General features: G+C 44.1%; 1 protein-coding gene across 3 annotated transcripts in view; it reads right to left on the reverse strand.

Moving 5' to 3' along the window:
- Window positions 1-749: 749 nt before the first annotated feature.
- Window positions 750-14,640, reverse strand: part of SYBU (syntabulin) — a 38,910-nt gene continuing 25,019 nt past the window's right edge. For all 3 annotated transcript variants that reach the window (XM_062503516.1, XM_062503507.1, XM_062503499.1), the window contains exons 4-7: window positions 6,769-6,868; window positions 4,092-4,295; window positions 2,965-3,114; window positions 750-1,848 (exon numbers count right to left, since the gene is read on the reverse strand). In XM_062503516.1, coding sequence (XP_062359500.1) covers window positions 750-1,848; window positions 2,965-3,114; window positions 4,092-4,295; window positions 6,769-6,868 — 1,553 coding nt within the window. The remainder of the gene's footprint in view (window positions 1,849-2,964; window positions 3,115-4,091; window positions 4,296-6,768; window positions 6,869-14,640) is intronic.

The raw sequence follows: 14,640 nt of genomic DNA on the forward strand, positions 1-14,640 counted from the left end.
GTTGTAACAAGTGTTAGGACTCCCAACAATGTACTTTTTTGGTTACAGTCCCTGTATAAGCACAAGACCAGTGAAATGCTCAAGCAATTGCACAGTTAAGAGCACTACATGAGACAGGCACAAACGATGTGCTGGAAGCTGCCTGGGGAATACGGGTTTTACCTCTAAATTGAACTGACACTTGGGACAACAAATGGAAAGCGCTAGCATGCTTTCTGGAGCACAGGTGTGATACCCTAAGGGAAGGTTAGTGCTGTCTAGAGAAATACCCCACCTTTCACTGGCCATTTGTTCCCTCGTGCAGCTTGCACTACCCTTGAACCAGAGCAAAGTGCTTGCACATTTGCTCAGTGAACCATCCAGGGAGTGTGACTGAGCTTAATCCTAGCTCAGCAGTGGAACATGAAAGAGCCCTAGGCCCGCATTCCTGATTTCCCTGGTTATGTTCACTGTGCAGATGTGCTGGCACCAGAAAGCCACCAGCTCAGGGGAGGAACATAGTGCCTCTGAGCAGGAGGACTATTTCTGTAAGCAGCAGTACTGTTAAAAACATCTTGTGGAATTACAAGGTTCAGTTTATTTCTTTTTTCTATTTTGAAACAAGGAACATGTTTCTGAACTGATTTATAGTGCAAATAAAATAGTCAAAAGCAAATGGTGGACTCTGCCAGAATATATAGTAACCTTTTATGATCTATCTCATCTCTCTTTCTCTCTCAGCCAGTTGGTGCCCAGGGACAGAGTACACTTTAGGTTTTGATACCGAAGGATGTTCGGCGTAAAGAGTGCAGGGCCACCAGGCAGCAACCACGAAGCAAAGCTCCAATATTGTAAATAGGATCTGTTCCTCCTCTCTGAGTACTCAAAGCCCACACAATAGTTGGTACAACAGGGGCTGCTACAGCCAGAAGATCCCCGAGGAGACTGCTGCTCCAGTATCTCCTCTTTATTCCTGTATTAACATACTCAAAGGCTTCATCATCGTGAGTTTCTGTAAAATCAAGTTCTTTCATGAAACGGTTTTCATTGGCTCTGTGCTCCACCTTCCTGCATGGAGACTCCATAGGAGACAAAAGAATGGCAGAATTGGGATCACTTGGAGTTAAGTCCACTATGATACCAGAATCACTTAAGCTTCCAAGAGAAAATTCACCCAATTCCTTCAGTGAAGAAGGTGGGCTTAGAGGACAGGTGTCTTGAGCCCTGAAGATGTTTTGAATGAGCTGTTCCACATCTAAGCTATATGGCACCACATCAGTCTGGATGGCCTGTTCCACTGTCATGTTGCTTTTTTCTTCCTCCTGGCCGTAAGTTAGTTTTCCATCCAGAAAGATTTCAAGCATCTCTTTATTTACAGCAGCACTGAAGGGAGCTGGATCACTCAACTCAGAGGTTGTGGTGGTCAAACTCTCTCCAGATGAGTCAGTCCCGTTAGCTCTGTCCTCACTAAGAAGCAGATCACCGTCTGCCACCTCCTCCAGACCTTGGTCCTCTGTGATGGGGCTGTCTGGCAGGTTGGCACACAAAGCTAACAGCTTCCCCTCTGAGTTGCTCATGTACTCCAGGCACTGCTCATCCCTCACAGAGTGGTTCTGAGCCATCTCCATGCTCTGCAGCAAAGTTTCCAGTTTCTTGTTTTGAATGTTTATGTCTATGAAGTATTTCTGAATTTTTTTGTCTTTCTCTGCCAAGCTGTTTTTCATGCTTTCAATGACCTGCTTGAGTTGTTTAATTTCACTTCTTGCTTCCTTTAAGGCCAGCTCTGCCTCCACACGATTGCACTCTTCTTCAATCCAGTCTTCCCTCATCCGTCCCAGCTGAGCTTTAAGCTCTTCTATTTCTGTTTCCCTGTAGCAAAATAAAAATAATATAACACTTCTGCTGACTGCTCAGTTAAAGCCAACATGATGGCCCACCACACAGCCATGGCTCTGCTGCAGAGATTCTACAAGAAGGAAGCAAATTTCTCCAGGTGCCATTTTTGGCCACCTCTGAGAGAGCCAAGATATGCCAGCTGATTGCTAATGAGAGTCACTGACCTCCCCACAAAACCAGCAGCCCTGTGGGCTGTGCCACGATCCTGGACAATTTGAGGCACAAGTGGTGACCTCTAGGTCAGGTCTAACCAGTGTAGTGCTTAAAATCTCCCCTATTGCCTTGCCCTAGTGGAAATGGGAAACAGCTGCTGGGATGCATCCCCAGTGCCCGCCAGCAGCTTGTCATGTACTGCCAGAGCCAATGCTGGCCTCAGCCAGCCAGGGAGCTCAGTCTGCAGGCACAGGGCTGGCTTTCCCCAGCAGGGAGCAAGTGCGGGAGAGAGGACTCCTGTGTCAGCTCCAGGCCTTGCAGATGCAGAGGAAGAGTGCAGGGTACCTGGAACTCTCTTGGGCTCCATTCAAACAGCCCTTGGGTTGTCTGTGCTGGAGAGCCAGCTCTCAACGTGCAGTTTTAGTAAAAGAGACATCTGTTGCTGTGTAATGCACGTTGTCACTTCTTTGCTCAGCAGCCATACAAAGGGCTATTGTGAAGAATTCAGTACGTAAGTGACAATAACACAAATTGGCACAGTGGTTTCAGTATGAACCTCTCTTTTTCTGGGGAGGAGGGGGACATTTGCAGTCCTACTTCACTGAGAGAGGTAGAACAGGACATTAAGGTAACACATGCTGCCAGGTAGAAACTGTTCTATATATAAAAGGTCTAAAAGTTGTCCTTTTAAAGTGTTCTATTGTGAAAGTTCCAAAAAGGAAAAAGAGACAGCTATATTTATAAATAAACTCATTGTTTTGCATCCCCTTAGTATACTCTGAAAACTGAAATACTGAAAATAACCTAAGACTAATCATATTTCAAATTTCTTAATGGAAACTTTATTGGTAAAGAAATGAGTAAAACCACTCAGGATTCCCACCCCTAAATGTACCCAAATAAATCTTTCTGACTGATTTCTGATGTGAGGTTTACCTTTCTTTAAGTTTGCTTTCAGATTCCTTCAGCTTGGTTTTCAAATGCCGTACTGTCACTTCTTTCTGCTGCAGAGGAGTCAAATACTGCTCTGGATTTTGTGGCTTAATGCTGTGATTGTCACCACAAGAATTGTATCTCCCTGATCGCCTGAAAAAACCCAAAACAAACCATCACATAACATCACTGTTCCAGTTCTTAAGTCTGGCAGAATGAAAAACATTCCACTGACTGATAAATGCAAAGCTTGACTCATCTGGGGCTCCTCAGTGTCCACACGAGTTACTTCACCTTGCAAATCAAAGTACTTGAGTACTTGTACCTTGATTTGTAGCTACAGTGCAAAATTTACTATTTATTGTACTTGGCTTCGGTGTCATTACATCAAATGAGGCTTTTAACTTTGAAATACCTGGCCATCCCCTTGCCCCAAATGGGAGGTGTGCCCAAGAGCAGGCAGGGCAAGGGCACCAATCTACAGACAGCCAGGCAAGGCAGCCCAAAGACTGAGTTCAGCTCCACACAGGAGTTACAAAGCTAAGCACACTGAAATCTATAGTCATCCTGTCTAGCTTTGGGTGTGCATCCACATGATTGCTGCTAACTTGTCTGGGAGAGAGGGCAACAGCAGCAGCATGGTGACCATTTCTTGTGTGCAACACGTGTCACATGCTCTGGCAGGTATCTGTGTTCTTTCCTGTAAAGGAAACTGCACTCCTTAGGGAGGTGCCTAAGGCTAGGCAGGGTGAATGAATGTTTGCCCAAGTGTATCATGTTTCCTACACTACCACACCCAACTCTCTTCAAAGTGAAAAGAGCCCTACAACAGACGAACCAGTAAACTCTCATGAGAACTGATGGCATGAAAATGCATGAAACAGCCTGCCTTGGAGTGAAAACCAACTGCAGAGGACTTTGTAAAGTAAACTTGATTTTACAGCGCTGAAACAACAAAGCTTTTACATGGTATGGAGAACCTTGCTGATTGCTAAGTCACCTCTACAGGGCATCACAATGATGGTGAGGAGAAAGATGACCTGCATGGCAACTCCTACACCTGATCCCAAGCTATGGTGCACAGAGGGTGCCAATGTACCCAACACCAGGAGGCTGAAACACAGACTTGCCTCATCACTGGACTGCTGTCACTTCCTTTGTATGAGCCTGAGTTGCTGCTGCTGGCTGAAGAAGCCCTGTAACTCTGATGGATGTTAGCAGGACTCAGATGGTTTTTGCACAGTGTTGATGAAGCGTCCTTTCCATGTGAAGCAGGTGGACTGGCTCCAGACTTGTAGGATAAGGATCCATTATTCCGACCATAAGGACCACGACTGGAGAAGAACCAAAATGGTAAAAGCATTATTCTCATCACATAACCCATTTTTTGTCTTATTTTACACACAGAGTTCTCTAAACAATAAGCCAGAGAGGTAACTGTGAGTGGCTGGAAAGAAATAAAGCTCTGGCATGATTAGCCACTCATGTTCTTTCACTGGCAGGGGGCTCTCAGTCTGAATTATGTTTCTAAGGAAATCCCAGCCATTTTTCATCTGTCTGTGGACAGCACAGTTCCCAGTAACTCCATCAGATCATCCATGTTCCCTGAATCTTTGACTCTGTAAGTAATGAGAGGCCTGTGGTCTGGACTAATGCCACAAGAACCACACTCCAGCTTTCCCTGGCCAGGCCTGCAGAGTGGTGCCTCTGCATGGAGCATTTCTGTAAGACTGCTTTCATGCTCCTCGGCAAGCAGCCTGAGGGATCACAGTGTGCAGCAAAACCAGATTTTGTTTGGGCCACTGTTCTTTTCTGCCTTTGGCATACTGGGTGCTTCATCTGCCATGGTCAGCTATTCATTCACTTTGATATCGTTTGAACCCCATGGAGAGCAGGCTGAAATAGTATTAAAAGAGACAAAGGAAAGCACAGTCTTTTCTTTTACTCTGCCAGTTTTTCTCAAACATATTTACCTTTCTTTTCCCATTCTTTATTAAAGAATCTGTTATCTGTGTGTGCTTGAAAGGAACTGGTATCCTCCCTGCCCGAGAGCTGCCCAGGGGCTGGAGTGCTGAGGCCAGCTTCCTGGGATGTGTCCCTTTCCTGCTCACTAGGTTTGTCATCCTGCACTACTACACTGCTATCTTCATTCTCCCATCGAAGTTGTTCTTCTAAATGGTAATGAAAGGGCAGGTCAAAAATAAAATAAAATTTAAAAACTCAAACAAAAAGTACCAGAAAAAGGCAAGCCCAGCCAGCAAAAGAGGAGGCTTGAATATAAAAAAATCAAATACCACAGAACTATGAAGCAACATCTCTTATTTAAATTGTTTCACTTGGTTTTTTCCCTTCTCTGCAAATGGAACAGTTTATAAGGAACAGATGGTTGAGTGGCTGCTGTGAACCTTCATCACACTGCTGCGGTTTGGGTGATTTTGTAATTATTTTACAATGAAGTACAGGACTGTGGTTTGTGACAACACTGAAGCGTTTCATAGCGAGTAAAGTCAAACAGTTAAAAAGAACATACTGCAAAGAAGAGATCTTTTTCCACTTTATAGTATGTATCATCAACTCAGGTGTGTGGCAGAACTTGCAGAGACTGTGCTTAACATAGCAGCACACCTGAAGGAGCCTTATTACAGAGGACTTCTGTCCAATGCAGGATGTCACTATGCTCTAGTTTTAAGTTATATTAAAATGCACAGAAGTATATGAAATGATACAGAATCTTACTGAAATTAAGGTGATATTAGGACTTCATATTATACTTAGTACCATTTTTTCACACAACCAGTAACTTTACTAGTTAGATATAATCTGGAGGGAACTACAGTAGTGTTTACTTTTCTAAAAGTCTCATGGTACAGATAGGAAAGTGCTCTCAAAGCCTCACTCTGACGACCTCTGAATGCCAGGGCACATCGTGACCTTCATGACGCCTCAGTGAGTGACTCAGGCACTCGGGTATCCTGCTGCTGCTCCCAGCCTGCCTGCCTGCCAGCTCTTCCACAAAAAAAAAAAAAAAAAAAAAAACAAAAAAAAACCCAAAAACAAAACAACCAAAAAAACAGGCAGGAAACCAGTCCTGTCAAATCGAACTCCTTCTTCCTGCTCCACAAAATGTAACCAGCAGGGATTACGTGGGCAGAACACAACATGCACTGCTCCATTCCAACAATGCCCCTGTATTCTCAAACTGTCTGAATTTTCAAATCACATATAACAGGGAGAAGACTTACAGAAATCTTTCATGAGAGGTTCACTTAGGCATATGACTATGATATATTTTTTTTTAAATTGCCTATAGGCTGGGCAAGGGTATTAGAAAAAAAAATACAACAACATCAAAGGCAATACTGTCTACTTCTTACAATAACAACAAGATCATGATCTGAAAAGGTGTAAGCTGAGCTGACAGTTTATGGCAGAGATAAAACAAAGTGTTAAGACCAAAAGGTTTAGGTTAACTGTTTAGAAATATTGCTGTTAACTAACATACCCAGCTCTCACTCCACTCCAGCCAATACCTTTTCTGCCTTACCTGATATTTCCCATACTTGCCATGAATAAACAAAAAAAACCCAAAAAACCAAAACAAAACAAAAAAAACAACAGCTGACTGATCTGGCATACTAACAATTATTGTGCACTGAATACAGCATTTTTTTTTCTTTCTTATATTGCAGTTCTCACCAGTGTGCTACCCAAGAGTGTTGTGTTAACCCAATTGTGTGAAAATGCAAAACCTTACACAGTAGTCTATCCTTGCACTAGCAATATTCAATTCAAATTTTCTTTGCTTACTTGCGAGAAAAAGATCTCTTGCTTCCAGCAGCTGACATATGGACTTCAGGTGCTGAAATACTGCCTGTGCTGCTTGAAGAGCTAAAATCAGCTTCACTGCCTGGAAAGGAAAAGGAAAGAGTGAAAACATGATGGAAATTATAGCTCAAAGATTGTTTTCAAAATAACAGTGAATCACAAGCATCCTTCCTTTGTCTGTTCTGGGTGAATTTCAGAAGTTGCTTGGATTTTCAAACATCCCTGAGGACAAGAGCTGGATTTGTTCCAGATTTTCAATATTTCTTCAGAACTGGCACTTCAACAAGAGCAGAAAAAACATTTGGACACAAAACCCTCACACTACAGAAGCCATTTCAGGTCTCAGACAGGAACACTTGTTCTGACAACCTGCTTGCTCTCACAGCCATCAATAAATGAATGAGGCTGCTCAGGTGGCTCCTTCAGGAGCACAGTGATTAGGAACACACCACTGTAACTGGATATTTCTCAAGCTTTAAACCACATAGAAACACTGCTTGCTCACCACTTCTGTTTTGTTTTCTGGGATAACATAAATATATATATAGGTATAAACCAGTACAGGCTAATGGTATAGCTATATATTTACATGCATATGCATAGTGAGGCAGTTCTAATAACCTTAAAAATAATCCAGTAATCACATGTAGGCCCCAAGTGCTTCTCAGGTACCAAGTCATCTGTCTGATTACTGATTTTCTATGGATCATAGCTTTTATTTCACAAGCTCTGGGATATACAAGGAAAACTGCTCTCATTTTGCTAAGATCAGTATTAGATGTACTAAGAATGTCTTAACCTCTGGAAAAAAAAAAAAACACACTAAGGCTGAAATTTTTTTTTTTCCACTCTGTCAATCCAATGGCAAATGTCCTATGCCATACCCAGGTCTCATGCTGTAGAGCTACAATAATGAATGGTGACTTAGCTGAGGGGATGGAAATAACTCTCCAACATCCTTTAAGCAGCTGACCAAGGGGAGCATTTCTCTCCTGGTAGTTTATGGGTGTCATCCCATGGATAGACACCCCCAAGCCAGCAGCTGCAGACTTGCCATTTTTGCTGTCTTTTCCACACAGGGGAGACACAGCTGCAGCCATCATCCTCTCCCCCGTTGCAGCTAGACTTCTAGTCCTCAATCTCTCTTAAATTATTCACAGAGCTGAGGGTGAAGTGTGCATCTTTCCCCCTGAACACCTGAGACTGGGAAAGGGCTTTGTCAGAGCCTGGCTTCAGAGCCTTACATAGGCAGAGACAGCCAGTAACCATTCTCACCACATGGCAACACTTAGCAACTGGCCTTAGGACAAGGTGTGATTGGATTTAACCCAATACTTTCCCTACCTCATGGCATCTGAGACCAGCCTCCATTTCTCTGTGTCTCTGCATCAGCCCATCCCAGGATATTCCTCAGCCCAATTTCAAAGTGCTCAGATACAAAGCTGAACTCTTCAAAAGATGCCAGGGATCCAGCTCTAGCACCTCTAACTAGCTCCATACCCAATACAACACCCCTGATAATCAGACCCAAGACACCACAGCCATAACCAGATCAGAGCTGTGTGCAAATTTGCAAGGGAAGGGAAGGAAAAGCAGCAAAGCCACTTGGTTTCACAGAGTATTTGTATCATGTTTACAAATGCAAATGAGAGTGAACCTCTCCATGGGGAAACAAAATTATCATGGGACATGACTTTCAAAGATGCAACAGTTTTCCAGATAAACAAAAGATCCCCATCTACAAGACTGACCTACACTCCAAATAGTCTCTTGGCATCACACTACACCAAAAACTACTTTCCTAAACAAGACCCAAACAGGTAAACATGTCACACAGATGTCATACCTCTGGTGTTTGGCTCCCCAAAACATTCCTGCGCTTGCAAGACACCAGCAGCTTTCCCAAGGCAGTTCCTGGCTGTGGCACAGAGAGCAGGAGCCCTAGCCAAGCTTCATCTCTGGGTAAGTAGATCACATCATAATCAGATCTTGCTATCCAAAGCATTGCCGAGTAGCAAGGCTTAACACTCGCCTCTCCCTGACCTGCCTGGCCAGGAGCACCAAGAGCTGCAGGGCTGGGCACTGCTGATAAGAGCCAGCAGAGCCTGCAAACACAACACCATCAGCAGAGCTTTCTGAAAGACTGAGCTGCATCTGAGATCAGGAACTGTGTCTGCAAAGCATGAACTAACCTTTCTGGCCCCAGTTCTAATAACAGCTATACACAAGCTTAACACTTAGCACAGGAGACTACTTATGTTTAAAATTAGGCATGTGGCTATTTATAGGATCCTTGAGAACATTTTATAAGTTAAAGGGGTCACTGCTAGCAATGGTTCCAAGTGTATAAATGATGTTTAAGCCAGTTTTGTGTGTAGCAGAGCTTGACAGTAGTGTCATTAGGAGACCTTAAAAAACATCTTCTCCAATTTGATAGACATCTCTGAGCAAAATAACATGGCATCTATCCATAAAATACCCATTGCAACATAGTCTCCTGGACAGGCGTGACTACTGTCTTACAAATATCTTAACAAAACATGAAACTCCTTGTTTAGCAGCGGTGCAGGCATGAGCTAAACACAGCTTCTCATTTACTAATGCCATTCTCCAGGCTGACAGCTTCCAAGGGATGCCTGTTGACTATTTTTGTCACTGTGACTGTGTAATGACAAAAGCTCCCACATGTAAGCCCCAGGACAGCCCATTAATTTAGTGCTAACTATGAAAAAGACTGACATTTCTCAACCCCACGTTCCTTTGCCCTAACTGGCCGTAACACTTGTTCAGCTCCAATCAGAGACTTTCCTCATAAAACGAACTGTCTTACTAACCCCTTCCTGCAAAAGATGCTACACGTTGAGTCACCAGCTTCAGCAGTACATCATTTGGATTTCGCTCAGGCATATTTTTCCACGCTGCAGCCGCCGGTGTCCCAGCCCGTGGAGCCAGGCCGGTGTCCGTGCAGGGGAGCCAGGCCGTCCCGTCCCGTCCCGTCCCGTCCCGTCCCGTCCCGTCCCGTCCCGTGGTCTCTCCCCGCGGGCAGCTCCGAGCATCACGCCCACGCCGCTCGGCATCGCTCTGACGGCAGCGGGAGGAGCGGCGCAAGGATGGCCAAGAAGGACCGTCACATTTTCCAGGGTTGCATCTTGCCGGGAATGGGTATCTGAGGAGCAGGAGTGAAATCCTGCAGAGCCCGGTGCTGTCCCTGCACTTTACCGCTCGGTGGGCTGCGGCACGGAGCCGAGAGCGCCCCGCAGGCAGCATCGCGCTCCATGCTGCCCTTTCGCCTCCTTGCTGCCCCGACAGCATCGCGACAGCCACGGGCCCGGCTGGCACCGAGGGAGGAGAGGGAGCCCGTGCCAGCTGCTGTGCTGCCCGTGCCGAGCCGTGCGGCCAGGGGCACACGGGGTGGCCGCGCTCCGACAGACGCATCTGCCACCGCAGCCCGGGGAGCTCACACCCTCCCGTGGCTGCACGGGAATCAACTGGGACACTCTCAGGAATGTCTCAAGGGCAGGGCTTCATCCTGCATATGATGCAATGACAGATTTGGGGGAGGGAGGGATGGAGGAGCGGGAGAAGGTGCGAGGGCCGGAACGCCTCCAGCTGGCACTAGCGCGTGTTTATCCCAGCGGGCAGGGCAGCCACCACGGGCACATCCCGGGTGTGGACAAGCCTCACCTGGAACTCTGCCCCTGCACTGCCTCAGGCAAAGCGCAAGGACAACAGCAGAACAGTGCCTGTGTCACACACGCTGCTCTCACACCTGTTACAGCTACAACAGATCGGGTACGCTGCACTACCTGGTATATAAACCACAGAGCTTAGCTATCTTCTGACTCCATAAACATGACCTCTTTGTATGTATCAGTCTTGAAGTAGGTTTTGCATATAGCCAGTGAAACAGAGCTGTAAGTAAAACAGTGCTGACAGAAACAGCTTGTCCTCAACATGTAAAGCACTTAAATTTGCTGAGCTTTCTTGCCTTCAAAAGCACTCTGTTATACAGCAAAGTGCCCAAAATATGCACACATATTAACTACTTCGGTGCAGCTCCTTGAGGAATAAGTGTCTCTCTAGATAGCTTGATTTAGAGATCCCAAGGGTAGAGCTTGGGCCTGACTGTCTGAAAAAATATCCTGCAAAGTCATTAGAAGCTGCTGGAAAAGTAGAGAGAATTCAGTTGTAATGCCCACTAATGAAAGGAGCTGTATTTTTAAGAGATTTGCTTCAATTTATCTTGAGAGCTTTAACTCACAGCTGCATCTCTAGCTCCAATATTTAACAGCAAAAGCAATGTATTTTCAGAAAGCACTAATGCTGTTTTTATTTTTCTGTTTAATATGGGGTTGTTCCTGCAAGATAGACAAACAATCTAGGAAAGAAAACCACACTGCTCACATACAAATGTAAAAAAAAAATAAATTAAAAAAAGCTGCAAAGAAGCAATGAAATCTTGCTTTAACATTTCAGGCTCTTCTTCAGATAATACCCTTAAAAACGACCCATTTTGAAGGCAAAGTCTCCTAGTGGGAAATGTGCTGAATTCAAAGTGTCAAGCCCATAGATGACAGTGGGTTTTGGTTCCAGTCCCTGGCTTTTGACTTATTATTTGATTTAGGACTATTGTACGGGAGACTTTTATTTTGGACTTAACTATTATATTTCACACTGAACAGTAACTGTGTAAAAGCAGAGAGAGCAAGGAACAGGTCAGAGCTCTCCTCCATGTGGACTGCAGTAATCTTTGGGTGACAGAAGCTGCTCCCACATGCTCTGCCTCTGCATGTGTCACAGCTAAGGATGCCCAGTAGGTTGCATTTGTTCGGGAACTTCTTAGGAGAAGTGTAGATTTGAGCTCCTTTGTTCTAAAGAGGGCACTGGAGTCAGACCTTTTCCTCAAGCTCTAACTACTCACATGTGACACAGGGCAGACTGGTAGCACTAGCAGTGCCCGTATTTCAGAGGAATGAAACCTGCTGGAAGCCTGAACTCACAGACATGGTCTGGCTCTGGTGTGGAGGTTCACAGTGATCCAAGGCACACGTGGGCACACCCAGGACTACATGGGAGATGGGCACTCCTTCTCGAATCTTGGATTTTAGTACCTAATTACCCCTCTGGTCCTATATGAGGTTTAGTCATCGAACTCACATTTTGTGAGTTGTGCTCCATGAATAATGGCAAGAAACTGGGTACAGCAATGCCTGGCATCCTCAGTCCTAAGGGTACCAACAGGCACCCCTTCCCTATCCCACTGCACTGGCCAATGAGTGAAGCCATCACTCCCCACTCCTGGGTGGACATCCACCCAGCTGCTCGACAGCACTCCCACAGCAGACATTGGTCACATGTGGTCACATTTCAGCTGAGTGCTTGGCCCAGTAACACCTGCAAACTTGGACAGCTGGCAGAGACACGGTCAGAGGGGATGTGGAGCAAAACTTGGGTGTGGGTCTCCATAAGTTGTTCAAATGTGTTGGGCAAGACGATTTCCAGCTCAAAATCAGACAGACACTTGGGAAGGACTGCAACACAGATCCTGCTTCCCTGTGTTTGGATCTAAATGCAATTTTACAAATGTTTAATTATCTTGGTTTTCACTTTTTTTTCTTGCTTATTATTTTTACATTGAAAGAAGGATTGTTATCAAATAATTAATCTTATTAAGCAGTTTTCTAAGTACTATAGTTTTAGTAGTAATCTGAACCACACTAATGCAAATTATAAGCATTACAGATTTCAACATGAATACATAACGTGACTTATGTATTCTGTGAAACCACAATCAATCAAGCTCTTCTCTCAAAACACAGTCACTACAAAATAATTACTGACATTGGCTGAGAGCCATCATGCATATTCTGCATATCAATATGATCTGGGCTTGTGTTTTTCTTAATTGTTTCTAATTCACTGATTTGTAGAGAATCCAAAAGTGGATGTTGGAATAGACAAAGAGCATTACAAGTTGATTTTTTTTTTTTTGCTGCTTTATGTATTTTTAAGGATATTTTTCATACAGAAGGCAGCCTGACCTAATTATTTTTTCGTGATTCTATATGGAGTTTGAACCATTCTAACAGCACCTCAAAAAAGACTCCCATAATTTCACTCTTCTCAGCCTGAAGTGACCTTTGTCAGGAGGAACATATGCTCATGGAGCAGAAGGGAACAGTCTGGGGAACTTATCTTCATGTTCAAACAAAAAGGCTCTTTGTTATCAGAGACAGAAGGATGCTACTTTCCTACACCAACCTCAATACAAACATTCAGACTGGAGATTCAAATAATACACTGAGAGTTGTATAACACAATGCTAACTTGCATTTGACAGTTTTATAAATTATATCTTTAATCCACCTATGGACAAGTATTTTTTATAAGCAACCATGCAGTATCACCTCAGGGGATGTTTTAATGTACTGGGCAGAACTATTTGGTCTGTTTGAAGGGAAATGGATAGGCTGGTCAGAAGTATTTTTAGGAACTGGAAAATGTCATCTTTGGCAGGAATAACAGGAGTACACAGAGAGGCAGCAAACTTCATCACAGACTGGGAAAAGATCCCAGCCCTCCCTTCATATTGGTGGCAGTTTAACAAAGGGCTTTCAGACACATCTCCTAAATCTGGTTCCCGTGTGCAAGGAGAAGAGAAGCTGTCTGTGGCACAGCAAGAAGCTGCACGGACCCATGGACAAAGAGTATGTGCAAGTGCATGAAACTGCAGGCAAAACCTGATTCAAGTGAAGGCTTTTGCATAGTCACCCTCAATATAAGACACATGCTTTTCATTATAATGTGCATAAAACATTTAAAATCAGTTTGACATGTTTTCAACAAGCAAAGGAAAAATGCTGGAAGGAGAAATATATCTGGGAGGTAACTGATAAAGCAACCCTACCATCCCAGGATGAAAAGTAAAATTTGTCATACACTAATCAAATATTTACTGTAACACACATGTTGAAATTATTGCAAAAAACTAATCAAGTTCAAGTGCCATCTATTGAAAAGAACAGCAAAACCTTACCCAATTGGTTGCATAAACTATATTTTCTGCAGTAACAAATCCAAGGTAGGTCTAACTTGCATTTCAAGTTATGACTGCCATCATTTGCTGCTTTTTTTCACTCTTACTGTTAAGAGGCAAAAATGACAGACAAGAAGTCTGTGCTTTTCAGCTTTTTAATCCTTGCAGGTTTGTGGTAAGCTGTACTCCACCAGCTCTAGCAACAGACACAGCCTGCCCAGATTTCAAAAGCCAACAGCTTCCTGTTATTTACAGAATCCAAGAAAGGTGGAACACAGACCTGTGATGAAATGCCTCAGCATGGAAGCAAGAAAATGTAATACTAATAAAAGATGAAACAAACCTGGCAGAATTTTCATTTATTTTAAATACATTTTATGTAATGGTGTATAAAAATACAGTATTATAAAGCAGGCTTGCTATTTTTTTTAATGCCACATTAAAGGCAGTACATTTCAGATTCCTTGGAGAAGTGATGTCCGCCTTGCAGTGGCTGGAGGCTGAATGTACAAAGCAGGACTCCAGCTCCAGGGGAGAGTTATGGGAATTTTGGAACTAGTGCTTTCCCTAACTGCCATCTCAAACGGGAACCACCTCCCACCAGTCTCACTCAGCAAAGCTTCTCAGCTCTGCCAAACTTGTTTCTGTGCATGCCTAGAAGCAGGTCAGCCTAAAAGGCGATGAACAGTTTGGTGCCTCATTCGAAAGACCTGTGTGGGTGTTTCACACTACATCACATAGATCAGAATCCACACAAAACAAGCCCAATGACAGCTCTGTTATGCTGTCTGCTTTACTGGGGAAAGGAAGGCTCCACC

This window comes from Cinclus cinclus, chromosome 1, assembly GCF_963662255.1.
Source record: "Cinclus cinclus chromosome 1, bCinCin1.1, whole genome shotgun sequence".
NCBI classification, from domain to species: domain Eukaryota; kingdom Metazoa; phylum Chordata; class Aves; order Passeriformes; family Cinclidae; genus Cinclus; species Cinclus cinclus.